The sequence below is a fragment of the Mytilus galloprovincialis genome, chromosome 3, assembly GCF_965363235.1.
Source record: "Mytilus galloprovincialis chromosome 3, xbMytGall1.hap1.1, whole genome shotgun sequence".
NCBI lineage: Eukaryota > Metazoa > Mollusca > Bivalvia > Mytilida > Mytilidae > Mytilus > Mytilus galloprovincialis.
Genome location: NC_134840.1, coordinates 37,342,721 through 37,356,727, shown reverse-complemented (window position 1 = coordinate 37,356,727; position 14,007 = coordinate 37,342,721). Strand labels below are relative to the sequence as shown.

Sequence of the window (14,007 nt, the reverse complement as noted above, 5' to 3'; positions counted from 1 at the left end):
ACAGTTGGTTTTAAGAAAACAACATACCATTATTTCAGCATTTAAAGATGGAAGAAGATTTAGAATACAAAGGTACATTAATTTTTATTGATTTACTGTGTTACTGCAATTCTTAATGTTGTTATTGAATATATTTTATCATTTCCGTATTTCTCTGGCGGTTGGGTTTCAAAGACAAGTGCTGTTTTCCTGGGCCCGTATGTGGTCTGAAATTTTAAGTTATTTAACTTCTTTCTACTGAACTTCAAATTAAAATTTTAATCATTACTATTCATATTGTGCTTTTTATATTCATACTTAAATTTTTCATCCCATGAACACAGTTATTTACATTCGATGTTTTTCTTTTGCGCCAATTGGCATTTCCGTTTCATTTGCGCCAAAATAGTTTTTCCTTTATGTAACATATAGATTGGTTTTGTCATTGCTAATGAAACAATTATCCTTAAACATCTAGCTAAAGAATTTGTCGAAATCCCGGGACGAAAGCCCCAACTGACTTCAATATCCCATTCCGTAAAGTCGGTTATATTTATACGAAAGCGTAACATATATAGTTAAAAGTAAGAAAAATATATGCCTGGAACTTCTTTCTTTCAAAGTCATTTGGTGTTTCAAATTTAAGTATCTCTGCGAGTAGTCAGTTGTAATCAGTAATTGCGATCATTTCCAGGTTTATTTCACATTGCGTTATGACATTTATTTATTTTAAACGGAAATAATTTCGAGTCTTTGTATACATTGGAAACAAAATATAAAAAGAAGATGTGGTATGATTGCCAATGAGACAACTATCCATAAAAGACCAAAATGACACAAACATTAGCAATTATAGGTCACCGTACGGCCTACCGCATATAGTCAGCTATAAAAGGCCCCGATAAGACAATGTAAAACAATTCAAACGAGAAAACTAACGGCCTTATTTATGTAAAAAAATGAACGAAAAACAAATATGAAACACATAAACAAGCAACAACCACTGAATTACAGGCTCCTGACTTGACACAGGCACATACATACATGTTGAAAAGATCGTATGAATAATTAATTACAATTTCGGCAATTTCTATTTAAAATAAATATTCATGAGGAAAAGTGATATCAGCTCAGTGACTGTATATGACATAGAAATTTACAGTCAACGCATTTAGACTACTCAAATAGATCGTGTGCATTATATTTAGGTAATATGATGCAGTTTCAATATTAAAATCTGTAATTACCTGATAAATTGCATTACAAACTTCAACATTATCTAGGTAGTTTTATAAACTAATGGTAGTATTTTTGGGGACTAGATGCATTTGGTTAAGATTAAACGATTTAAAACTATTTAAAATAGTTTTCAGCCCTTAAAGGTCGGTATATATATATGGAAGTGTTTAACGACCTGGACTGGCTTTTCAGCCCTTGCACGGTCGGTATATATATGGAAGTAAAATTGTTTAAACACTCTTTTTTTTTTTTTTTTTTTTTTTTTTTTTTGGTCTTGACTGGCTATATAGCCCTTGCACGGTCGCTATTTGGAATTGTATGTTTGAGTTTGAGTATATAGACATGTCGATATTAAATGGTTGGGTGCAATCTAAAAACAAGCTTTGCATATTTGTCTTCTAATTATTGCTTTTATTTTGATATAAAAAACTGATGTATGACAATGTTTGATAACATACACAATACGTTAATGGTTAAAATAAATTTAATAAATAAAAACAGTAAAATTTGATTTATTTGAAAACGTAAACTAAGGGGAAATAACTGATATTTCTTGATGAAATTCGGGCCGTCGGTATAATAGTCCAAGCTTGTAGCAAAATGATACTTAAAAAACTTTATAGATATTAATATAATATAAGCATTACTTTTTATCATAAAATAAAAGTTCACATAAAAAAGTGACAAAATAAACCAACAATCTTCATACAGTTAAGATCAGTTATGTGTTAAAAATAAAAGCTGTTTAAGAAATTTTGATCTGGACATCATGAAATTCGAAAAAATAAATTCTGTATGCATATGGGTATAACATCTATGGATAAGCCTAGCAAGTATATGAAGATACGTGATGGCTTATGACTTATGCCGTACCAATAAACATAGCCTTTTTTATTTAACATGGCCAAAAGTGAGATTTTCGTCATGTGTCGTCCGTAAACTGTTACATAAATCTTTTTTGAAACTACATGGACACACTCATCACTCGGGTCTCTTGTTCAAAAAATGTTTCCATGACGGCAGCCCGCCAACCAATTAAGATACTAGTAGTCGTTCTACGACATAGCAAAAAACATAACAATGGAGCAAAATGCATTTTTCGGCTAAAATCTTTTTAAAAGCATTTAAAGCAATTCTAACATGATATTAACATATAATTCTGTGATCTATCTGCCATGAAATTTTCATATGAATCAGACAACTCAGATCCTTCACTACATGTGGCATCCCTAGTTTGCTTATATTAAACAAAACTGACTATGTAGAAAAAAAAGTAGGGGTGTGATAAAGGGTATGCTATAAAGGGTGTGCATCAAAGTTGCGCAATATGGATTAAACAGCAGGCTATTTATCAAATATGTAAAACTACTGCATTTACTACTAAACATATGATAAATGATTATAAATGTTTACTAGATCCATACCAGTATGAAGACATTGATGAGGAGAGTGATACGGAAGAAGATTTCTCATACTTTGAAGAACATGGTATACTAATTTTAATATAAGATATTATGTTTTGTAATATATTACATGCAACATAGATAAGATTTAAAATCTCCCTACTTATCATCAGTGTTCCTGTGTAAGTAGTAAATTTGTCCTGGTTTAAATTTACAAGATGAACAAGTATTACAAGTATAAAAAGTAAAATCACAAAAATACTGAACTCCAAGGAAAATTCAAAAAGGAAAGTCCCCAATCAAATGGCAAAATCAAAAGTTCAAACACAGCAACCGAATGGATAACAACTGTCATATTCCGGACTTGGTACAGGCATTTTCTTATCTAGAAAATTGTGGATTAAACCTGGTTTTAAAGCTAGCTAAACCTCTCACTTGTATGTCAGTCGCATCAAATACAAAAATTTAAGTTCATAATTTTAAAACAATTACTGTAAATTTATTCTGATATCATAAGTTAAGGGTCCTAGACTAATTCTCATGGAAATTCACGTCTAAAATAATGTCACAAATATTCCTATGTAAAACTATTACCCATACAACAACTTGAGGCAGCTTATCAGTTATACACATTTTTTTTTCTCCATGAATTATAGGTTCTGTTGAAACATTACCCAAAAAAAGAACAATGGATGACAGGCATTCAGAGAGGAAAGGTAAATATGGAATAGTTCATAAGAATTTTCTGTCAATATGTCTGTCCATTTTCTAATAATTAAAAAAGGGGGGTATACTGTTTTACCTCTGTCTGTCCTTCCGTCAGTCTGTCAGTCCGTCCTTCCGTCAGTCCGTCAGTCAGTCCGTCCGTCCCATGAATATTTTTGTCGCATTTTTCTCAAGAACAACAATACAAGGATTTCTGAAATTTGGTTTCAGGGTTTATCTAAGTCAGCTATACCGTGTGATGCGTTTTCAGATTGATCACTCGACAACTTCCTGTTTACCGAACACTTGTATGATTTTACACATGATAGCCAAGTTAAAAATTTCGACACATTTTTCTTAGGAACTACAATACAAGGATTTCTGAAATTTGGTTTCAGGATTTATATAAGTCAGCTATACAGTGTGATGCGTTTTCAGATTTATCACTCGACAACTTCCTGTTTACCGAACACTTGCATATTTTTACACTATTAATATTGTATCCACTTGCGGCGGGGGTATCATCAGTGAGCAGTGAAAACAATGTTCAACCTATGATTTTGTCAGATGAAAACTTTATACGTGTGCATGTAACAAATTTCACTGTAGAATGGTCTAAATACAGCACATACAAAATAGTGAAAAAAATATATTTTAACAAAACGCATTTGACTAGCAGATTAAACAACTGATGTTCCTAAACCCTGCTGACTGCCATTGAAATATAGGCCATCAACATTGAGTAAAACCCATACAGCATCCAAGATTGTGTAAAATGTGTTTTAGGATTTTAAATATTTATGGCTAAAATACATTTTATTTTACAGGAAAAATGAAGATTCTTGCATTAGACACACTCCAAGTAGTATTTTGTTGTTCTGTATTTTGCCTGTCAGGTGTGAAAGTTGAAGATCTAGCAATGGCAAGAAACCTTTTCCAAGAAAAAACAAAATCTGAGAGAAGCCAATGTATAATTGACTGGATTATTTTATCTTCAAAGTAAGTTTCAAGACATAAAGTGGTACCTGACACCTTTACTAATATTAATTTGGCTTGTTAATTTTATATTTCCTTAACAATTCCACTTGATTTAAATGGTCAGCTGATTCTTACAGAATTATCTCCCTGTAGTGTAAGTTACCACCTTAAGGGAGTATATCTATTATTTCTTTTTACTAAAACATTTTGATAATTAAAATGGCCATATTATTTTAAATCTATAGATACAAAACATGCAATGATAGAAAAAGTTTAATAAAATTGTCTTTCATATGATTGAAACAATTACTTAAAAATGTTACTTTCTTTTATGGGAATGAAAGAATTTATCACAATATTGTGTTTTTATGGCTATGATCAAAAATCAAATATATGTCTCAATTTTTAGTTCAAGAGGAAGTGAAAGACAATGGATTGTAGGATCGAAAAATGTGTGTCTGAAGGCATGGAGGCTTACCTTAGGAATTCCAGAGTCAACGTTTTATACTATTCAAAAGCAGGTTTTAGGTAGGAATGTTATTTTACTCTTTTTTACCTTTTTCAGAAATGTGTATGAAAACATAATCATAAACACCTATTAAATATCATGAGATTAATTTCAACACACAAATTCTAAAAAGCATACTGTGTCTGTATGTCAACCCTATTTACTTGGTTCAAACATGTAAAAAAAAAAATATAAATTAAGCAATAAAATTTGAACTTTTTTTTTTATAGATGGAAAGGTAACAGCAGAGAAAAGTGGACGACCATTAGGAAGTGTAGAGCCAAAAACATTGACTGCCCTAGCGTGGCTTCAGGATTTTGCAAACTCTTATGCCGGTTTTATGCCAGACAGTAAGCAGCTTCATCTACCTTGTTGTTTAACAAAATCTTCAGTTTACAGTACAATGGTCAGTGAATTGGAGGGACCAACTTCACAATGTATATCACTGTCTCATTTCCTTCTTGTATGGAGAACAGAACTACGCCATATTGCAATACCAAGAGTAAGTCATGAAGTTATAATTGGAACTGTATTTTTAATATCCAAAGAAATGTACAAATTCATTATTGCCCAAGCAAACTATGTTTCCATAAAAAATTATTTCAAGATATATGCAAACACAAGCTTGTTATTTTAAAACAGAGTAGCGAACATAAGATGAAAATTAAAACTTTTTTGTTAAATTTAACTGACTTGGACCTTAATGTTCTTTTGAAAAAGGGGGATATGGATGATTATTTATGATGATGGTCATTGGGAATTTGTTATGAAACCCGTCATACATGTATTAGTTTTTTCTTATTATAGATAAATTTGTATCTCCAAATTCATGCAAATCATTTGATATTTTACTTATAATATTTTGCAGAGATCAAGATTTTCAGAATGTAATACTTGTGTTCTTCTGAAAAATGAAATAGAATCTACAAGGAATAAGGAGGTACGGAAGCAGTTGATGCAGCAACGTGATACACATCTTAAACAACAGAAGTAAGTTACTGTTCATTCTTTGAAATATCTTATCATAGGTACTCCTAATTAAATTTATTAGGTATACAGATTTAAAGTACCAAATATTAAATATCCCCCCCCCCCCCCCCCAAAAAAAAAAAGAAAGAAATAAATAATAATAAATAAATAGATAATTAAATAGATAAATAAACAGAAACAAAAATAAAAAAAGTGAATAGCTTCTTGATTCCTGCTAACCAATCTTTTCACATTAGTTCTCTAACTTCAGTTTGCATCAACCTAATCTTATGGAACTTATACACAAAGGTTTTTTAACACAAAACACTGATCAAGTTTGAAATTTGGTAAAAATTGGTTTCATCTGTTCTGAAGTTATGCCCATTTACACATGGAAAAAATATTAAAATTCTTGTTTCCAATCTCCAACTTTAGTTAGTCTCAACCAAATGCCATGAAGCTTACACACAATGCTTATTACCACAAAACAATATCATTGGTTTCTGGAAAACAACTTTAGTTGACATTAATGGATCTTATTTGAAATATTATAAGAAGGTTCATACCACAAAAGGAAGGTTGGGGTTGATTTTGGGGATGATGGTCCAAAAAGTTTAGGAATTGGGGGCCCAAAACAGAATAATAACTTGTGTATGACTATAAATATTTTGATTGCTCTGAAATTGTTCCACAATGTCTTATACCTCAAGTAGAAGGTTTGTATTCATTTAAGGGGTTATGGTGCTTTAGGAATTAAAGAGGGACCAAAAACTAACATTTTTGTAATTTCTGGGCAATAACTTGTATGTAAGTGTATGAATCTGTCTTATATTGTACCACAAGGTTCCATATCACAAAAGGAAATCCCAGGATTGAGTTTGGGGGTTATTGTCCCATTCATGAAGGAGCAAAGCATTTTATTTCTTTGTATAGTTATAGGAAGATGTGGTGTGAGTGCCAATGAGACAACTCTCCATCCAAATAACAGTTTAAAAAAATGAACCATTATAGGTCAATGTACAGCCTTCAACACTAAGCCTTGGCTAACACCAAACAACTAGCCTGGCATCCGGGCCCAATCTAGCTGTGCGTTGCAACAAGATTAGCCAGGACCCCAGGCTAACCGAACAACAAGTTATAAAGGGCCCCAAAATTACTAGTGTAAAATTTTATGTTTTTATTTCTATTAATTTTATATTTCAGATCTGAAAGAGAAAAGTACTACAAACATGCCATGAAGGCCAGGAGGAATCCTGATAAGTACCTATCTATTATCATGGACGCAATGGACCAAGCAAAGACTATGATTCCACATTTCACAGCAACACCAAAGTTTGCAGACGGAATGTGGAAGCTTAAAACCCATCTTCTTGGTGCCATTGTCCATGGGATAGGTGCTTATGGATTTTTTGACATATTTCAATGGCCTCATGGCAGTAACTTAACCGTTTCAACTTTAATGAATATTCTGTTCATGATGAAGGACTCGTTACCTGAAGTGCTATACCTTCAGATGGATAACTGTGGGAGGGAGAACAAAAACCGGTATGATTATTATAATAAGAATAGTGACAAATGCAATGCACAAATAGAAATCTCTAAAATTCACCATTGTCTTCTTTTGATGTACCTATTTCATAGAAATGAAACTGATTTTGTAATAATTAACTGCTTTAAATAATTCCAGGATTCATAGTTATGAAAATTTTTGAGCTGTTTGATTTTTAAACAATATTGCAACAAGCATATTGTAAATATTCAATCTTCTAAGTTCTTAAAACAATTGGGAATCCAGAATTTGTCATAAATGGGGGACAGTGACGATCATACTTTATTGACTACCTAAAAAAATGTTAACCTTTTGAAGTTTTTATGTCTATTATTTAGCATCAAACAATTTTTTCAGATATCTGATGTCTTTCCTGGCCTTCTTAGTGGAACTGAAGGTATTCAGGAAAATAAAATTAAGTTTCCTTATGGTTGGCCACACTCATGAAGACATAGATCAAATGTTTTCAAGGTAAAGTATAATATATATAAGAGTTGAAAAGTATATATTTTTTTTAAAACTTTTTAAAGTCATGACTGTAAAGGTCACATGATGTGTGAGTTAACAAGTAAGGCATCTACAAGACATATCAACTAACATAAATGTAGATGTTCATCTTTGTTAACATCTGTAACACCTAGCTACACTTCCTCATCTGTATCAAAGATATTAAGTTGAAAGAGATATGTGTTAAAAAACAGGATGAACAGTGATCCCTTTATATGGTTCTTTAATGTTGGTTGCTTGTTACAAAATTAAATAAAATACAAAAAGGTATTATACTCTTTACAACTTAGTTTTATTAACTTTATTAAAAACCATAACAGGGCTTAATACAAACAAACTGGGCATTAATACAGGGCCATTACAGAAAAACAGGGCCATTACACAAAAAACAGGGCCATTACAGAAAAACGGGGCCATTACAGAAAAAACAGGGCCATTACAGAAAAACAGGGCCATTACACAAAAAAACAGGGCCATTACAGAAAATATGTAGTTTTTAATGAAGTCACTTTTGGCAATAATGCACTTTTGGTTGGTTAATAAATATAATTATCTCCACTTGACTTTCAAATGACTTTTTTATACAATTTTAAATCTGTTCTAAGACACTTTAACTTTTTAAAATTCACATTTTTTAGGGTTTCTGTTTTATATTGAATGATAGGTGTGAAATTAATTCAAACTAGATGTTTTTCCAACACGTACAAGAAAAAGACTCCAGACCTACTTCGTATGTTATATATACATGGCTCATTTTGAATTCTTTATAATTTTTTTCAATTTTAGGTTTTCCATTTGGTTAAACCACAATAGTTGTAAAACCATGGATTCACTAATGAATGGATTTCAAAACTGCTATAACCCCAAACCAACCAGTATCAAAACGTGCCAAGTATATAATTATTCTGAATGGATTACTCCCTACCTTGCACCAATGAGTGGGCATTCTAGACACCATGTCTATAAGTTCAAACTAGAAAATGGCAAAACAAAAATGGTCTTCAAAGAATGGACAACTACAAAGGTAATACATTGTTAATATATTATACACTAGATCTTGGAATATATACTTCGATCTTTTTCCTTCAGGCTCACCAGATATTTAACAGTGATAAAGTCAGTATCAAGAATAAAAAGTCCTTTTCATATATACAAGGCTTTAAAAAAAAAATTTAATTGTTTTGTGTCACACATAAATTCAATTCATATTTGAGACAATTTGGTATTCTTTTTTGGCTCAATTACTATTTATTATAGTATAACTAATCGCCGTATTTGAATATAAAAAATAAGACAACCTGTGATCGAATAACACATGGATTAAACGAGTGCGCAATTGTGTGTCAATTGGTTATACATGAAATAAATTAAAAAAATTATATGTGGTCTATAAATAACCACTAAAAAAACATAAAGTTCACAATTTAAAATGTTTCTTTGTCATTTATTTAAGGTGGTACCCAACACTTTCACTAAAATTAATTTGGCTCGTTTAATTTTCATAAAATTTTTACAAAGTATTTACTTTGACCCTTTAACAAAAATATGAAAAATTGAAAAAATTTGAACCAAGCGTTTTATCAGAAAAAATACACTGGTTATATAGCAGTTTGACAAACACTAATTTTGATCATTGAGAAGCTTTATATTGCCTTCACAACGCAACGTAATTAAAACCTTTAGCTGATATTACAGAGTTATCTCCCTGTAGTGTTAGGTACCACCTTAAGGCTCGAAAGCCTTTTACTGTAAATTAATAGAACTATGAAATATCTTTCACTGGTATTATAGTTGTCAGCTTAAAATAATTGATGATTACTTTTCATGTTTTAATCTTAATTATAGGCTTGGAGAGAATGTGAGGGCTCTGATAGATATCCCCTATTAAGGCTGCCCACAACTCAACCTAAACTATTACAACCCAATTTCCAAGATCTGGACAAAGTGGAAAACTCGATCTTGGGAGCAAGGAAGTACATAGATAAAGAAGATATGATATGGTGGGAGAGATTTTTCCAGGAAAAACATAATGAAGGTAAGGCCTGGTAATTCAGAGTTATTATTATTTAAGCACAAACTATTTGTAGAACTGGAGTTTATGACTGTGGTCTTTTATTTAGAATTTTCTTTTCCTTATATTTCCCTTTATTTGAGTAAAACAGAGCTTAAAAGAAATTCTAACTTGCTCCCAAGGATGTTTTCTATTTGAATATATTAGTTCATGGTAAATTTTTATATCTTATAAAAAAATGATAAAAATGATAGGTCAACAGGCATTTTCTCATGCTACAGGTTGTGACAAAATGACACATTTTGTATTGCTTATACAGGAAAAAAACATCATTTTGTGAACATAAGCTAAACTAAATAATAAAATAAAATACGAAAATAAAATTCTTTGAGAATATTTAAAAAAAGGCAGGTTAACCATGTGTTTTTTCCAGCTGAAATAATAGCAAAATTCCAGGAAGATTCCTTTAGAAAAAGCACTACTTTAGAGTTACCTCCCCTTAAAATGTAAATTCAAAAACAATCAAAATAGAGCAAAAGATGAATATTTATGAATTATAATCCTATAAATTAGTTCTTTTAAATGCTTATTCACATTCATCAGCTGTATTCCTGCATCAACATTTTTGAAAATTGGGAACTTATATTCTTGTTTTTTTTTTTAAATCTAAGAATGAGAAAGACGCCCATACCTTAAGTAGTAATTGTATGCCTAATTTTGGTTCATCAAATTTAAACTAGTTATGTGAAATTAATTTCAAATATTTAATGTTTGCAGAACTGGAATATGAAGATGATGACTCAAGTTTTAAACTATTTGAATTGGCCCGATTTGTGGCTCAAAGACCACTTCCTGATATAACAACATTTTCAGTGCCAGAGATAGTAGTGAACAGAGATGTCATGCCACCTGTAAGTTGAACTCTTCATAAGTTCCTCAACATTGCTATAATTTGCAATAAATGAAGATTACATATGAAATATATGAATATCATGACACTTTATTTTACTTTGTTGGTACACGAACTTGTATTACATATATACAAAAGGAGTAGTTTTTATAAGGCCCTTAAATAGCTCTCTTTTTTACACTAAATTTCAAATTAGGATTTATTGACCACTATCACAATGAATCATAGCTAAAATAGTGACTAGGTACAAACAAAGCCTTTTTGTTGAAAATTGAAGTTCTTGTGTACTGCTGATGACGTCATGAACAGTACTCATTTTTATTGTACACGAAAAAATCAATGAAAATTGGTAAATTTTATCTGTTTTTTTGGACAAGAAACCTAGCACATATGCAGACAAAATTGATTTTTGAAAAAAGTGTTTGTCATAACATTTTACATGTTAAACCTTGAATATCTAGTTTCTTGACTCTATGTTTACTGGTCCTGAATTTGGTTAAAATCTGGACAATTTTGTCAAATTTCCTCAAAATCACTTACTTTTGACCTATTTTTGATGAAAAAATCATTGTTTTCGAATAAAACTTTGACACAAATAGTTCTATTTAACTTTCTCACATGTCTTTATGACAACTTAAACATTTTTTACCTCTTACCATTGAACTTAAAATCAGGGTCAAATCTGTACCCATCATGCATTATACCATTCTTTTTGATTGTTTGGTAAATACATGAACAGTAGATTTTGACAACTCGATAGATATTCATTAAAAAATCAAACATATCAAGTACCTTGAATCAAACAAATATTACAAATATTCATATGTTTTATTATCTTATAATAAATGTATCAACCATGCACTTCAACTGGTTGCTCATATTTTTCAGGTTATCCTTGGGAAGAAAACAAAGCCTGCCAAGTCTCAACCAATCATAATGGAGGAAGGTCTCAAGGCAGATGATTTTGTTTTAACAAATCTGGAAAAGTACAGCGATGAGTGGCCACAAATTGGAAAAGTAATGTCAATTTGTGGTCACAATATACATATACTATGGTACAAGGGCAGTAAGTCTACAAGCTGGTCTCCATGCACAGTGCCTATTTCAGGACAGAGAGGAAAGAGGGAGCCTTTTACTGAAACAGTAACCAGAGACCAAATTTGGAAAAGTGGCTTCAAATTAACCAACAATGGACACCTACCAAAATCTGTCAAGGATGCAATTGACAGATATTAAATAAAATATTTATTTTAACAGATAGAATGCACTTTATTATTTTAAAAACGTTTATGAATAGCAGCTTTTAAATATATAAAAGAGCCTAGAAGTAATTAAAGTTACCAACCATAACTTGCAATCATATATAAATGATGATTATATGAATAAAGGTGATGTGGGAAAGGAGTCAATAAGACAGCAACATCTATTATGAAAAAAACTCATCATTTACCACAAACACTTCAGCTGTACTATTAAAAGACACTTAGTATTTATAGAAAGCACATTGAAAATAAAGTAGCCAACCATAGAAGGTGATTTAAATTCCTGTATTTGTTTTACTTGTGTACAATATGAAAATTTCACCCATCCAAAGTGGTAAATTTAATTTTTCATTTATTGGGTCCCCAGTATACTTTTTATAAGACTGCCCTTTCACACTGTAAGTCAAATAGTTAATCTAATGCAGGTGAACTAAGTTAAGATGTGGTAAGATTGCTAATTAGACAACTCTCCCCAGACAACAGATGTCATAGAATTTAAAAACTATAGGTCATCCTTCAACAATGAGCAAAAACAAACTTGATCAATTCCAGGAAGAAGGTATATAGTTGCTTGCTGTTCTATCTGTAATTAAAAAAAAGTCAGGAGTGTAGTCAGGTCAAACTGTAACAAACAAAAAATGGTGCTAATGTATTAAGTATCTCGGTTTTGGAAAAGCGCTTAAAGTAACAGACTCAATATATGACTTATGGTTGGATCATATATCTGTCAGAATAATTTTATTTTCCACTGAAACTTTATCTTCAGAAATTTATTTAGACTGGTAGACTGATTTACCTCCATAACACTAACACATTTCTTTATCCTCATTTCGAATTTGTAGTTGAAAAAGCCAACTGCATATATGTTAACATTTATATGAAAAAGATGACAATCAAAATGAAGAGTAATATAATCAATTTTTATCTGTATTGGCTTCTATAGTAGGTGACATAATTTAATAAATTTACATCTGGCTCATTTGCTGACGTCGTCAATGGAATCTATGGTCTTCTAATTGGAGCAGTATGCTATAGTTTAAAGTTTTGATGGATAATTAATTTACATATCTTAAGGTTCTTTTATCACCTTCTTGTTTTGTACTACTAATTGGGATCTACAAAAAATGCATTGTTCAAAGTATTATTTTTTATAATGTTGAATGAAGTGTTACCATTCCAGAATGGTCAATGTAGTGTTACCATTCCAGAATGGTCGATCTAGTGTTACCATTCCAGAATGGTCGATGTAGAGTTACCATTCCAGAATGGTCGATGTAGTGTTACCATTCCAGAATGGTCAATGTAGAGTTACCATTCCAGAATGGTCGATGTAGTGTTACCATTCCAGAATGGTCAATGTAGTGTTACCATTCCAGAATGGTAGATGTAGAGTTACCATTCCAGAATGGTCAAAGTAGTGTTACCATTCCAGAATGGTCGATGTAGTGTTACCATTCCAGAATGGTCGATGTAGTGTTAATTATCATTTAATTGATCTTTCAAAAGTATTCTTAGATTGAAAATTCCAGAATGGTAACACAACATTGATGATTATAGAATGACAACAATAATTTAACTTTTCCAGAATGGTAACAGCACATTGACCATTACATAAACAAGTTTAAAAACCACAGTGCTTGAGTGTTGTGACCATACATACATGATCACAGGTTTAACCACACATACATAACATGATGACAGTAGTGTGACCATACATACATGTACATGATCACAGTGTTGTGACCATACATACATGATAACAAAATAGTTTGTGGCCAATGGAAAGCCTTTTTTTAAGAAGAAAACTAATAACAATGCTACAGTAACAGCCCATGATCCCATGATCTAAACCGTTTCATTTCTAGAATTTTTAATAAACTCCTAATCTAAATAATTCTCTGTTTATTGTTCTTATTCTAAATTAAGTTGGATGCTTGCTCAGTTTTTCATTTGAATAAAAAAATCACAAAGGATAAGCGTAAAAGAA

The 14,007-nt window shown here is 31.2% G+C and overlaps 2 protein-coding genes across 3 annotated transcripts in view; one reads left to right on the top strand and one right to left on the bottom strand.

The window, feature by feature from the left end:
• LOC143067862 (ubiquinone biosynthesis monooxygenase COQ6, mitochondrial-like) overlaps positions 1-14,007 on the bottom strand; it is a 43,081-nt gene that overhangs the window by 16,807 nt on the left and 12,267 nt on the right. The gene's annotated exons all lie outside the window — the stretch shown is intronic.
• Positions 33-13,865, top strand: LOC143067859 (uncharacterized). 2 transcript variants are annotated; one of them, XM_076241444.1, is made up of 13 exons: positions 33-72; positions 2,635-2,706; positions 3,278-3,337; positions 4,154-4,325; positions 4,714-4,832; positions 5,043-5,314; positions 5,681-5,802; positions 6,985-7,326; positions 7,688-7,801; positions 8,624-8,861; positions 9,683-9,872; positions 10,626-10,759; positions 11,647-12,009. In XM_076241444.1, exons 1-13 carry the CDS (start codon positions 48-50, stop codon positions 11,992-11,994), a joined length of 2,208 nt encoding a protein of 735 aa, XP_076097559.1. In that variant the 5' UTR covers positions 33-47; the 3' UTR covers positions 11,995-12,009. The 2 variants fall into 2 exon arrangements, with proteins under 2 accessions (XP_076097559.1, XP_076097558.1); XM_076241443.1 differs by lacking the exon at positions 33-72 and having other exon boundaries at positions 1,497-2,706; positions 11,647-13,865.

Coding starts and splice junctions, on each gene's coding strand:
- LOC143067859 (XM_076241443.1), top strand. CDS start 2,607: ATGATAAATGATTATAAATGTTTACTAGATCCATACCAGTATGAAGAC. Junction 4,833..5,042: donor TATTCAAAAGCAGGTTTTAG/GTAGGAATGTTA, acceptor TTTTTTTTATAG/ATGGAAAGGTAACAGCAGAG. Junction 10,760..11,646: donor ACAGAGATGTCATGCCACCT/GTAAGTTGAACT, acceptor CATATTTTTCAG/GTTATCCTTGGGAAGAAAAC.